The sequence below is a fragment of the Meriones unguiculatus genome, chromosome 10 (assembly GCF_030254825.1).
Source record: "Meriones unguiculatus strain TT.TT164.6M chromosome 10, Bangor_MerUng_6.1, whole genome shotgun sequence".
In the NCBI taxonomy this organism is placed as follows: Eukaryota; Metazoa; Chordata; class Mammalia; order Rodentia; family Muridae; genus Meriones; species Meriones unguiculatus.
The window spans coordinates 11,379,331-11,394,046 of NC_083358.1; the positions used below are offsets into that span (position 1 = coordinate 11,379,331).

The following is a 14,716-nucleotide window of genomic DNA, read 5'->3' on the forward strand; positions in this document are numbered from 1 at the left end:
AGTGAAGACCTTGTGTCCCCCTCCAATTTCAGAACCTGGGTTCTCCAGGTTCTGAGATAGTTGTATTATTTTAAAAGGAGAAGCCTTTAAATACCAGGGTGACCATACATTCAGGATTTTTTTTTTTTTTTTTTAAGCGATAACTTCCCGAATCCCTCCCTCTGGCTAGTACTGTAGCCCAGCAGTAGTGGGAACTCCAGTTGAGACACAGAAGCAACCCGTCCTCTCTTCCCTAATTCGCCTGTCCTCTTCCCTCTGGGATTCAAAGTCCAGTGTGGGCAGGGTCTTACTGGTGGCTGTGGCTGTAGACACTTGAGTTGGGTGGACTTTGGGAAATGTTTGTTGATTAACTGATTGACTGGATAGTGGGGCAGGAGGGCTGCCGAGGCCATGCCTTGCCCTAAACACTTCGCAGGTTTAGTGGGGACTACCACATGGAGCCTGCGGATGGGCCACTTCCTCCCTCCTTTCCCCGAAAAGCCATCCTGGAAGCAAGGGCTCCTCTGCTCCTAGGGGCCAGGTCTCCTAAGGTCGGCCCCAGTTCCCTCCTCGGAAAGGAGAAGAGTGGGGTGCCCCTAGAGCAAGAAGGAGGACTGACGAGGGGCTCCCTTGCCTGCTTCGTGCAGGTAGAGACCTGTCTCCCGGCCGCCCCTTCGCAGCCCGGGCAGGTCACGCCAGGCGGGTACCTGGCCGCACAGTCTGCGGGCCCTCGCGGCCGCGCGCTCCGCCAGGCCCGGGAACGGTACCCGGGCTCGGCCCTCGGTGGCCGCCGCCCCCTCCACCCCGGGGGCCGGGCCGGGCTCCCGGGAGGCGGGGACTCGCCCAGTGGCAGCAGCGTCCGGGCGGGTGGCGGGCGCGGGGCGGCTTCCTGCAGGCGGCGCCGGGGCGAGCCGAGCGCTGCAGTCACCGGCCTTGGGACACCGGGGCCCGGGCGCTCGGGGGGCCGCGTCCGAGGCTCGGGGCGCGCCGCGCGGCCGTCGGTCGCCGCTGCCCGCGCTCGCGTGTCGCCGCGATCGCCGCGGCCGCCGCCGGTTACGCCAGCCCCGCCAGCCAGCCCCGCCGCCGCCCGCTCTGATTCTGCGCACAGGCGGCCCCCAAGCCTGTCATTCTGCAAAAACACAGTTTACTCAACACGCCGCACACACTTGCGCGCACACACATACACACACATACACACTCTCGCGCGCGCGCACGCACACACACACACACACACACACACTCAGACACAGACACACACGCACGCACACACGCGCTCGCGGGCGCGCGCAACCCGGACCCAGGCGTGCACACGCACGGGAGCGCGCGAGCGAGCAAGACGCGCACACCCGGCGAGCCAAGTTCCGCAGCCTGGCATGGCTTCTGGGGACCTTTACGAGGTACGGGGAAGCCGGGGCGCGGGCGGCGCCGGGGGACCGGGCCTGGCCGGGAGGGGTGCGAACGGAGTCCTGAGCCCGTGGGTGGCGGCGGCCGGGATCGGAGGGCGCCTGGGGGACTGTAGGGTGGCGGCGGACCCGAGGGTGGCGGCGGGGACCGGAGGGTGGCGGGGGCCGGGCGCGCCTCCCGCCGCCGCCTCCCGCGGCGCCCGCTCCCTCTTTCTCTTTCTCTCGCGCACACACTCTCTTACTCCATCTACTTTGCGGCCTTGGAGAGAGGGGAAGGAGGAAGCCGGGCGGAGCCGGGGCGGAGGGAGGGAAGGTAGCGGTCCCGGGGAGGTGTTTGCTTAGCCCCGACGAGCCGCTCCGAGTGTGCCGAAAAGTACAGGTAAAAAAAAGAAAGAAAGAAAGAAAGATAAAAAGGAAGAAAGAAAAAAAAAGAAAAGAAAAGAAAAAAAAAGTCGCCGCCGGACGTGCGAGGGAATGCGGGGGACCGCGCTGCGGACGGCCCAATTTAGGGGTGTCGAGACCCCGGGGGTGCGCGAGTCTAGGTTGGGTGGGGAGAAGAAGGTGGGTGATCCGAGTGGAGCCAGGCTCCCGGGGAGGGGAATGCCAAGGAGTGCTCGGGCTGGCGGGTGGGGGCGCGGCTCTGGGGACAGCACTTTTGCAGTTCAACAGGGGCCACTGGGTGCTGCCCCCTCCCCCCACCTGCTGCCTAGAGCCCCCCCTTCCCCGGGCTCTGAAGCTCCTCTGGCAGAGGATTGGGGGCTGTCTCTGCTGGTGTCATGCCTCTCAGGGTGAAAGGGGGCTGCAGAGGGGCCCTCAAGCTGGGAGGGAAGTGGGCATGGAAGTTGTCTGTGGGTGGTCAGACCTGTCAGAGGGCATGGGTGTGAATCCCGTGTCCAGAACTACTCTGGCCCGCCCTGGGGTAATACTTGTCCCTAGGGCCACGCAGGTAGTAGTGGGCACTGGATATTTTGAAATCGGTTCAAAATGTTGAGCGAAGACATCCATCTGTCATCTTTTGAACAATAGAGAAATACCCGTGGTCTCTGGGGAGAGAGGGCTTAGCCAGCCTTGGGACCACAACTGTTCCCGCGCGGGATTCGGACCACTGGACAAACAAGACACCACCACCAGACCCAGGGGGAGGAGGCCCTCAAAGAGGTGTTCGTTCCCAAGAGAAGGTTCTGAGTCAAGAAGCCAAAGGGACTGGCCACCTTCTACCAGGAGGCCTGCAGATGCTGCAAGAAACCAGTGGCGGGGGTCATGTGGGCTTCCCAGCCCCACCCTCCAGTATGAGTCAGTCACAGTGGCTGTCACTCGTAAGGTTGTCTAAATTTCCATGCAGTCCTAGGACAGATTGAGTTAACGTTTCTGGTAAGAGACTGCAGTTCAGCCACCTCAAGCTTGTTCCCCGAGCCTTCCCGGAAGCCCAAGCTTCTCAGACGGTTCATTTGCTGACTGGTGTGAGGGGAGAATGGCGGCCAGGCCAGTCGGCTCTGGGCTTGGTGAGGCCCCAGTTGGGTTCCAAGTTGTCAGGCTCAGGTGGGACCCATGTGATATGAGTTGCCCTCTTGTCTACGGTGTGACTTTCCTTACCCTTGTGCTGATGGAGAAGCCAAGGCGGGATCGAAACCTGATGAGAAACTGACGGATGTGGCCAGCGGGCCACCCAAATCCATCGCTCGTTTTCAAGATGGTGGCGTAGTCTAATGAAACCAAAAGTTAAAACACAGTGAATTGAAAACCTGTGCCCTAAGAGCCCCAGGGTAATATCAGTCCTACCAGGACACTGGCAGAAAGTGGATGCCATTTAGGGACAAGACTAATCTTGCCGGGGTCATGGGATTTTCTCATCGATGGCGAGTTGTCTCAGAGCCACTGCCATTGCGTGGGTGACAAGTGGCCCTTGTTGAAGACATGAAGTGAACATCACAGGAGACGTCACTGGTTCCCCATTTAAAGTCTGAAACTTACGAACCTCCCGGGGATAATTTCTTGTTTAATGTTCATCTGAAACTGCCATTCTTAACCTTGGTAATTATAGTCACCAGATGGGTCTGTGACGATGGGAGTTTCCACAATGGCCTTGAACTATCTCAGTGACTCAGGAGTGCTTATTGGAGTTCAATAAGCAGGACAATAATAACAATTACTTCTGTGGTGGTAGGTGATTGTATGAGGTATAAAATGGTTTTCCTGTGGCTGATTATTTTGCATAGCCATTACTAGAAGTGCTAAATTGCATTATGAGAATATAACCAATGTCATCGTTTTTATAGCCTGTGCCTCCGTTACATAACATACACTGAGGGGTTTAATTGGTTGTTCAAATTTAACTTAAAAAAAGAAGTGCCTAGTGTACCTCAGTACATGTATTTCTAACTGTAAAATTGTCATGTGCATTAAAAAATAGCGTGTTGATTAAAAAAATAGATCTGGGCATATTCAGTGCAGTTAATGACCTTAAAAGAAATAAAAGTCTCATTCTATGTGAGGGTATTTCCTTCATTAAATATCATACTTGAGTGTACATAAAATGGCTTATCGTAACCTTTAACCAATAAAGCATATTTGAGCCCACTTCGAGTGATAACCTTTGTAGCATGTATTCCAGCTGGAACATCACCCCTGATGCTCTATGGAGAGGATAATGTTTGGCTTGCAGAGATCCATCACCCCTTTGGTGATTTTAGACACCTTAGTTACAAAAAAGCAAGCCTTCCTCAGAGAGCTCTGTTAAGGCGTTGGGTGCTGATTTTCAGAAAATGAGCTTTCTTTACATGATAATGCTCTTCAGTTGTGGTGAGGAAACCTGGACCAACAGAAGGTTCTGAAATTTGGATTTGATGGATTCTCTGTTTTAGTTATGTGATGCCCCTTCTGAGGCATTCTGGTAACCATGCATATGGAAGTGATTCAAATATTGATTGACTGATATCTTAGAACAGAAGTCTTCAACCTTCCTAATGCTGTGACCCTTTACTACAGTTCATGTGTACCCTCAAGCATAAATTTGTTTTTGTTTTTGTTTTTTTTTTTTGCTGCTCAATAAATGTAATTTTGCCACTGTTATAAATCATAATGTAAATATCTGATATGCAGGATATCTGATATGCAATACTACAGTTCATGTGTACCCTCAAGCATAAATTTGTTTTTGTTTTTGTTTCTTTTTGCTGCTCTATAAATGTAATTTTGCCACTGTTATAAATCATAATGTAAATATCTGATATGCAGGATATCTGATATGCAATCTTTGTGAAAGGGTCATTCAACCCTCAAAGGGGTCACAGCCCACAAATTGAGAACCAGTGTCTTAGAGCCAGATATGCCTGGATATGAAATGTAATCACCACCACCCCCCTTGCCAAGATGAGCTTTGAATACCTCATTGTTATGTATGAAAAATGTCTTTAGATGGGGCAGAAGATCTTTAGTTTGTCTCTTTCCGCAATGATCTGTATACAGATTCATTTCCCTACATGTTTACACTATCAGTCTGAATCTGGATGGTATTAGAGTTTGCCATCCCTGGCGTCTAGTCAGCCATTTGCCAAGATGGTTGGGTATCATGAACACATCATCCATGGCACAGGGAACGGAATTTTAAAGTCTTTTTCCCAGGGTCCCTAGCTCCTCACACATTTACTCACTCATGACTCTCATCAGTGAACTGAAGACTGGGGCCAGTAGACAGGGATCACTTTGAGTGATATTTAGCCTTCTTATGTTGAGAGTTACATGTATTTCTTCCCCAGATCATGGTGTCTTTGTGGTGGTAATATCATGTCTTAGTTTTGCATCTGTTGCTGAGATTATTCACGGACCAAATCAACTTGGGTGAAGAAAGGTACACTTCCACATTACACGGACCATCATTGTGGGAAGCCAGTGTAGGAACTCCAAGCAGGAACCTCAAGGCAGGAACTGAAGCAGAGACATGGAGGAATGCTGCTTACTGGCTTGCTCCCTATGCCTTGCACAGATCATCCTTCTTTCTTATTAAAAGAAATAAAGTAGCTAGGCAGTGGTGGCACATACTTTTAATCCCAGCACTCGGGAGGCAGATCGCTGTGAGTTCAAGGCCATCCTGGTCTATAAAGTGAGTCCAGGACAGCCAAGGTTACACACAGAACCCTATCTCGAAAACCAAAACAAAATAAAACAAAATTTCAAAAACGAAATAAAAAGAAATTAGAAAAAGACATCTCATTCTACATTATAGCATTTACTTAATTAATTATAATTGAGTATATAAAACATGGCTTATCGTAACATTTATTTAATAAACCATATTTTTGCGAGGGCGAGGAGTAATGACCTGCTTTCTTATACAACCTAATATCTTCTCTTGGAGTAGAGCAACCCACACTGGGCTGGACCCTCCCACATCAATCATTAGTCAAAAAAAAAAAAAAAAATTGCCTCATCAGCATGCTCACAGGCCAGTCTGATGCAGGCAGTCCTTCAATTGAGGTTTCCTCTTTCCACGTGTCCTTGTTAAGGTTGACAGTATCTACCCAGCACACACCATAAAGAGTAGCTCAGCTCTTTTTCTAAAAGCATGTCTGGGTGTCTTCTAGAGAAGCTGACTGTTCTCCCTCTGAAGGATTGCCTGCGTTTAAACCTCTAGTATGTGGCTTTCCTTAATACTGAGTGGTGTCTAATACCCCTCGCCCTTGATTAGTTGACATGAAGGACAACGAACCTACCTTGCTGGCAAAAATGTTCAAAGAGGAAGCTTTCTATTTATGTGGAGTAGCCGAGGTGACACTTATTTAGTTGAACCTGACAGTGTCTCTGTGCTAGGCTCTGTTTGTTGATTTTTCCTAAATCTCCATCAGCAGAAATTGGCTGTATTTTCTGTGTGTCTGTTTGTGTGTGTTTGTATGTGTGGCATACATCTCTCTCTTCTTATGTTTAGGGAAACAGCATTGGAGCAGGTCATGGACCATGTATGCATCTTTGAGCCTACAGCATTAACTAAGTACTATATAAATCAAATAGAAGTATGTTGGCTGGTGGGCCCCTCACCAAGTCCATTGGCCCTTTATGGTGCTCTTGTAGAGCTGGCAATTCTTTGTTGCTTGGTAGTTTCCCAGGGCATTCACTTCTATTAAACACGATTTCTGACAAAGTCTGTCTATAGCTTTCTTCACTCCCCGAGTGCAGAGCAAGGTCTTCAGACCCTCTTCACGTGTTCTGCTGCCTTCGCTCTGCCGGTCAACATGGTGACACTATGTGAGCTACCACACATTTTCAATGCGGTGACTGAGCACATTTCCAGCTTGATGCTAATGTTTCCATCCATTGTCAAGTCTCTTTCCTTGTGAGAGCTCTAGCCTATGACTGCTTAAAAATATTAATATCAGCAAGTTGAAGAAATGACACCTCAACCTACACGACTTCCTTGTGAGGCTGGAGTGATTTGCATAGTTAATAAGTCCCATGTAAGGACCTTCTTGTCAAAGATATGACTTCTTAAATCTCTGTATATATCTCTTTCAAGGATGATACACCAGTTGAGTTGGAGTATTAGGGTCATAGTACTATCTAATAAATATGGACTAGGTATTTCATTCTTCAGCAGGAATCCATCACCTTTGTAAGAGGTTTTTATGTTATTCCTTATTGCCTAAGGTCATTCTTCAAGGCCTTAAGCTGTCTTTGAAGGGTGATAAAAGTATCCTTGAACTTGGGGAGGGGCATGCATGGAGAAGGAGAAGGGAAGGTGGGATTGGGAGGGGTGGAGGGAGGGGTTTATGGGGGGATACAAAGTAAATAAAGTGTAATTAATAAAAAAATAAAAAAAAGTATCCTGGGAGCCTGAGCATTTTTTCCAGAAGAGTTCAGCCTGTGTGATTCTCTTACTATCAAACACATGCAGCTAGTTTAAACACCTCTATTGGATGGTGAAGTGAGGTCTAAGTTGGCTGAATTTGTAGCACCATTATCCATTTACTTCTTTCATATTTGTAGATCAACAATTATATGCCTAGGACTGGGGAAATGATGGTGGTATCCCCTAAAAGTCTATGGTCTATTTGGAGATAACATAACATAAGAACAGAAGTTCACAGTCAGTGGAGAACATATTCTATTGGGAAGATGAGGCTTGCAGGATGATGTTGAGGTATAGATGAGATCCAGGCTAGGGGAAGTGAGAGAAGGCTTCACAGAGGAGGTGATGGCCTTCGAAGACTCATTTAGGAAATGAATGTGGCCAGATTTTCAGGATCCAAACTAGTACCCTGTCATAACCTTCAATGAAAGGTAAATTCTCATTTTTTTAATAACCAATTTCCTGTTATTGGGAATCTGGCTTGTTTCCATTTGTAAGCCATTATGTACTGATGTTATGAACATCCACAAACATCATTATTTATACCTATTCTGAGCTATATTTCCCAGAGTAGATTCCGAGAAATGATAGTTTGAAGTGTATGGATATTTTGTACTATTCTTGATTTATAACCTGAGATTTCCCTTCCAAAATGGACGGTTGATTAAATTAGTGGAGGAACAGGAGCAGGCTGACCTGCCAACACTGTTCCATGCTGTTTTGGTAACTGGAGGGAGAGATGATGGTGGCTGAGTGGGAGCAGTAATTGGGATGAAGAGAAATGGGTGAGATTGGAAAATTTAAAGAGAATCAGCAGTTTGCTTTATCAGGATTATATGCAGCAGGTGTAGCAGAAATATACAGTAATGGCCATGACTTAAACATGAAGTGTTTTTAAAAATATGAAGTGAAGGTTGGAGTTCAGGGTTGATATGCCACTCTGTGAAGTTCTCAAGGTTTTAGGTTCCTGTTATCTCTATCCCATTATCCTCAGTTGTGGTTTCTGTCCTCAGGGTTACTTCCTGATCCAACCTAGCCATAGAACTAGCCTTCTTTTTCAGAAGAGGAATAATGAAAGATGGAGGGCTGAATGCAATCACCTCTCCTCAATCAGTTGTGATTGTGCTATTCTCTCATTGGCCTGGTGATGCTATGGAAGCCAATGGAAGATTGCATTTTAAGAGAGAGAGTGGCCTGTAGTGTTCTTAGACTGAGTAACCAATAAGCCATTGGTAACTGTGGGATGTAGATGTTAGGGACATATCTATGGGGCTGAGGCTTCAATCACTCACTGCAATGCATCAGGAGTTCCTCACTACTAAGGAGCCATCGCCTTATTCTCAGATTCTTCAGGGAATTTTCCTCCTGGATTTTATTTCCTTGTCCTTTAGTTCAGTGTTTTAAAAACCGTTTCAGGGGTTTTACTAACAAACCATAGAGATCGTGAAAATGCTAGAGCTGTATTTAATTTAAACATAGTCATTGGGCTGGAGAGATGACAGTGATTCAGAGTACCGGATGAGGACTCAGACAGGATTCCTAGCGCCCTTATGTTGCCTCACAACCATCTGTAACTGCAGTTCCAGGTGGCGTGCTGCCCTCTTCTGGCCTTCATGGCACCAGGTATGAGCATGTGGCCCACAGACATAAATACAGTCAAAATATCCATACACATAAACAATAGTTACATGTTGAATAACTCGTCAGTTAAATAATACATGTTACCTATGTTCCTATAACTGCGGGGCAGAGATTCTGTAGCCATGAGTGTGTTAAATTCTTCTTTTGGAATGGAGTAATTAAAACCTCAGCACCCCAATTAATCATGAATGCATTTTTGAGAGCTTATATTTATTTGTATTATTTTTAAAGATGAGAAGTAAAATGTAATCACTGTTCATGTCATGCTTATACTGTTGGTTAAACCATTAAGAAAAATATTGGCAGTAAACAAACAAACAAACAAACAAAGTCAACATCCATATATGGTTGTGATCTGCCCCTGCCCCACAGTTTTCTATGTTACAAGTTGGAATATGGTCAGTGTCCTTTTATTGCTCTCTTTTTTTCTTTGGGCATATATTTAAACTTCTGGTAGATGTGCTATTATTTTTTTAAGCAACATTATAGGTATATATTGTACTCAAAACAGTTCCTAACCACATCTTCTTATGTAAAGGAGTACAGGGAAATACACTGTCCATAGCACATGCCCATCCTCAAGTGACACTCAAGGCAGAGGTGGTGGCTGGTTAGTGTGTAGTAAGTGTGTGATAACAATAGGACATATAAACTTTTGTTCTCTGTTGTTTGGGCTTATTGATGCATCTGGGTCTTTCTGCCTTGACTATTTGGGAGAAGGAAGGTATGGGAACCATATAAACAGACAAACACAAAAAAACAAATTTCCATTTTCAAAGACTTGGGGTTCAATGGACATGAACCAGAACTTGAGATTGCAAGACCACATGGTCAAAGCAAACCCAAACTAAACCTAACCTGATACTACTCACAGCCACTTTTCATTACAAAAAGTCCAAGGTCGTTTTCCTATGCACTCAGCAAATAAAACACAGGAAGAAGTCGATGAATCACAGGCTGCTGCAGGAAGGTGGGTAACAGTTTGGGGTTTTATTGAAAGCATTTGCTATCACAATAGAATTTACTGCTTGCCTCAGCTAACCTGGTCAGTGGTAAGAAAACTAGGTAGTCAGTTAAACGAAGAAAAGGCAATTGTACCAAAAACGGTCCCTTGTCCATGTTGCCTGGGAAAAGGACTCTATAGTTGAATCCCACTGTTCCCTGCTAGATAGCAGACCCAGTGATAGAGAGATTATGTCCGAATCATCTGTGCTTGTAGCACCAGTTTGTGGGACTTTGCTGCTCACATGGTAGCTTTAAGTAACCATTTACTGAATGGGATGCCTGACAGTATTAGAAGCCCATGCTTCAAGCCCACCTTTCTGCCTGCCTTCCCTGTGTGTGGCATGGTCGTCACTCTCCTGAAAAGAGTCCTTCAGCTGTTCCTGGTAATTGAAGTTACCATTTTGTCTGCTGCTGGACCCTGAGTAGACCTCATTAGGTAGCAAAAGTCCTTCATGGCGAATCAAACCTTCAAGTCACCATTCACCAGTGTGGATGACAACTGGATAGCCCGTCTCTGTTAGCTGCATGTGAAAGAGCTGCTTTATACCAAGGACACACAAAGGCTGCCTTATGGCTTGCTGCCTCTGCCCTTGGCATCTCTGTCTTTGCACTGTAGCCCTAGTGGCTTGGTCCAAGTTGATATACACCATCCATTCCTTATTGGGCTGCCTGGAGACAAACTGACATAGAAACTTGTGTCTAGAGGCAATCTAGAAGACTGTAGGCCTGGAAGGGTGTTGGGGAGGCAGGACTAGACAGATAATGATGTATAAGAAGATGGTAGCTGAGTCCTCGCTGATCTTAATAAAAATTATGGTGGCTCTTCAGAAACACCCTCAGAACTGGGCGTGGCGGCACACGTCTTTAATCCCAGCAGTTGGGAGGCAGAGGCAGGCTGATCTCTGTGAGTGCAACGCTAGCCTAGTCTACAAAGTGAGTACAGGACAGCCAGAGAAAACCTGTCTCAAAAGATAAAACAAAACAAAAGAAACAAACAAGCCCAGTTGAAGCAAGGAGACAGAACTCTTGAACCCCTGTGTCAGCCATTCAGTACTGAAGGTTGCTCTGTGGGATGGGGCTGGGTACCTAGCTACCTTGAGTGACATCTGTGTGGTATTGGCAACCTCCTTGCAACAGTGGGATGGGTTTATCCGTCTCTAAAGAAGACCTGAGTTGGGTGGGTGTCACATCCTTGTGTTGACACCTTGTATTGACATCTTTGTATTGACACCATCTCTTACCATTCCCTGATGGTCAAGTCTTTCTTTTTTGGATCCCTTTGGAATTACATCTGCCACACTGGTGCCTCTCTGAGGACATTATTTGTCATTTACCACCTTCCTGGGACTCATATATCTGGTTTGGGTACTGACAGACTGGCCATGTGTCAAGCTTGTGATCAGGATTCTCTCAACTGCTCATGTGATATTTTCTCAACACACCCTGGAAGACGTGTAACAGGGCATCACGTCTCTTGAGTACCCCACCTCATTCTTGGAGCCTCTTCCACTCTCTGGTTGACTCTGTGTTCTCATTTTATTTTGTCTGTACCTTAAAACTGGTAGTTTACAATATGGTAGTCTGCCCCAGGCTTCTTCTGACATCTTGTAGCAAAACAGACTGGATTGCTGGTTTTGAAGGGTTTGATGCTTGCCTGGATTCTTTATTTGAGCTCTAGAACTATCTGTCTAATTCTCCTTTAAACTCAAGATCCAAAAAAGTCAGACTTAGAATCTTCTTTCTAGCCCCCATCTGTTCATTCCCAAGCCAGAAATATGGTCTCTTTTTTGTTTTGCTCAGACACGGTGTCTGCTCTGTTGAATCAGCAGCCTGTGTATATCCACCTTTTGTCTTCTTTTCATTCTCATCCCTGGAGTTCAGGGGATTGCCTCCCATTGTTTGAGTCATTCTAACACCTCACAGGTGTTCACGCCAGCTTTTTTCTGGGGTGTCCTTACAAGGATCTGAAAAAACAAACAAAACCAACCAACCAAACAAAAAAACCCAACCCAGAACTCCCGTTTTGCCATCTTCTGATGGAGTTTCTTTAAGATGTGCGTCAGCTCTGTGTGGTTTGTTCTCCAGTCCTCTAGCTGTTTCTTTGTGTTCAGTGTGTGTTCTACTCAGAGAGCTTCTTGTGACTCTTGAGTACTCCGTGATCCATAATTGCTCTTCTCTAACTTCTTCTAGATGGAGCATCAGCCTTTGTTGTTATGCACAGCCCATCTATGTTAGCTTAGTTTCAACTCCTCCTGGCTTCTGCTTAGATGCCGCATTTGGCTAAGCCCTTTTGACCCAAGATTTTACAAAGGATTCCCTGGGGACCTAAGCATGGCTTCAGGTGTTGGTGAGTTTTCTTAGTGATGGCAAGTAAGGCCACACCTGTCCCTTTGGTGACCTTACAGTCCTGGACATTATGTAGAGGCCCGACACCCAAGATCTTCCTGGAATTTAAACACATGTTGAATCTCAAACCACGTAATGGAACTTAAAATCTTTATTCCTCTTCTTTGGGTTCCTATACAATCGATTTTTTTTGGGGGGGGCATTCTAGAACTTGCTTGCATAGACTATAAATGTATCTACTTACTTTTCAGAATCTCTCCTTAGATTGTGAACTTTGAATATGTCCAAAGTCTTTTATCTTTAACAGTTGGCAGAGAGTAAGAGTCAAAAGAAAAATCCACTCAATGGATGCACATGTCCTTCATGTGTTGAAGTTGTTTCAGATGTTTCTACAGCTTTCTTGGCATGAGGCTGAAGGGACTGTCCGAACTTTCAGTGCTCCTTAACTCTAGAGTTTTTTTTTTTTTTTTCATCTTTGTCGGTCATTTAGTGGACACATCATTTTACTGTAAGACAAACTCATCTGGAGTGTTGCATTTTCAAGTAGATGGCCTCTGTTTTCAGAGGCTCACTAAGTCTTGGAGCCAGGCTACAGTTTCAAAGTTATGCTTGGTCTTTCATGAACATCTTCAGCAGGTGATAAAAAGTAAGAACCTCTTTGACTGTTGAATGAAATGAAACAACTGGCTGATTACATTGTTGTTTTCTGCATGTGCTGCACATGAGGTAGAAGCAGATTCTTCCTGGGTTCCTCCGGAGAATTGCCTTGACAATATTGATGACAAAGATTTAATGAAGGAGTTCCGGGCAGCTTAGCATGGGCTTGGGGCCTGGTGAAGTGATCATGAACAAGGCTGGAACCTGTTCTCCTGAGTGATGTCATAGGTTTTGACATTATGGGGAGCCCTGATAGCTGTGTTTTCCTGGAAATACCAATTCACATGTCAACTGTTGGAAGTCAGACCAAGTAATAGAATAGAGTCCAAAGCTCATGCTTTTATAATGAGAAGGGGGTGGATTTGATTGTTTTGATATTTACATCTATTTATTTGTGTGTCTTGAAACCTTGTCTCCTTTGAAGAACAGGGTATACATGGAGGCCATGAACCAGACTTTGTGGTTAATGGACAGAGGAAAGGAGCCATAGAGCCATTCTCCTTAGAATGCATGCAGCTTTCTTCAAACAGTAGACCCAGCTTTTTTGAGTAAATGCATGGTTTGGTGCTGTGTGGCTCATCCAGTCATCTTCTCATCTTCTGTATTATCATGGTAGAGATGGATAAGTCTGGAACCTTGAGGACTTTCTTCATTCTCTTGCTTTATTGTTATTATTTTAATGTTTGATGGAATTTACCAGTGAAACCATCTGGCCCCAAACGTCTCTTTGTTGGGAGGTTTTGAAGACTAGTTCAATTCCTTTACACGTTAGAAGTTGTTCTGGCTAGTTTTATGTCAGGGTAGCATAGAGTCATCAGAAAGAAAGAAGCCTCAGTTGAGAAAAAGTCTCCATAAGATGGGGCAGTGTGCAAGCCTGTAGGGCATTTTTAAACTAGTGATTGATGGGGGAGGGCCCAGTCCATTGTGGATGGTGCCATTTCTGGGCTGGGGGTCCAGGGTTCTATAAGAAAGCAGGCTGAGCAAGCCAGTAAGCAGCACCCCTCCATGGCGTCTGCATCAGTTCCTGTCTCCAAGTGCCTATCCTGACTTCCTTCAATGATGAACAGTGATGTGGAAGTATATAAACCAAAGCCAAATAAACCCTTTCCTCCAAATTTGCTTTGGTCACAGTGTTTCATTACCGCAATAGTAACCCTAACTAGGACAGAAATTGGTATTAGGAGTGGGCATTGATGTGTCAGACCTGCCCATGTTGTTTTTAGAGGACTGCGGAGGGACTTGGAACTTTGGGTGAGAAAAGCCACTGAGTGTTCAATGCTTGGTTAGCTTTTCTGTGGGAGCTTGGAAGATAAGAGTTTTGAGAGATAATGGAGGCGTAGTTTGAGACATTTCACATGGAAGTTTGAGAGTCTCTCAATGACTCTATTGAGGTCATTTGCTATTTTGGGTTAAAAATCTGTGGTTTTGGTTAGCTGAGGCGGAAGAATCAGCAGTGATTAACCAGACACCAGAAGTACTGAAGTAAAACCTTTGGTTTTCTGGGACAATTGATGCTGGTTAGCTTGAGATGAGAAATCACTGGTGATTAAAAAAAGATCAGCATCAATGAGATAAAATATTCTGGGATGTCTTTCCTTAGAATCGGTCCATGCAAGCTGTGGACAAGGTTGTACCCTTTCTGGTAACTGAACTTGATAGTGTAAGAGTCACCTGGGTGGTACTGGTTTTAAAGGCATGAAGCGGTCATAGAAATCAGCTGAGGCTTGGTGCTGTGTGGCAGGGCTGGAGTCCCCAAAGAGAGCTTAGGAGAGGCTATTGGTGAAAGTGCAAATTTTGGCCCCAGCAAGAGACTCCAATATTTTGGCAATGCCAGTGTCATGGGATG

General features: G+C 45.9%; 1 protein-coding gene across 1 annotated transcript in view; it reads left to right on the forward strand.

Annotated features, from left to right (window-relative positions):
- The first annotated feature begins 918 nt into the window (after positions 1-918).
- Positions 919-14,716, forward strand: part of Cdyl2 (chromodomain Y like 2) — a 181,626-nt gene continuing 167,828 nt past the window's right edge. The window contains exon 1 of the mRNA XM_021638835.2: positions 919-1,376. Coding sequence (XP_021494510.1) covers positions 1,353-1,376 — 24 coding nt within the window. The 5' untranslated portion in view covers positions 919-1,352. The remainder of the gene's footprint in view (positions 1,377-14,716) is intronic.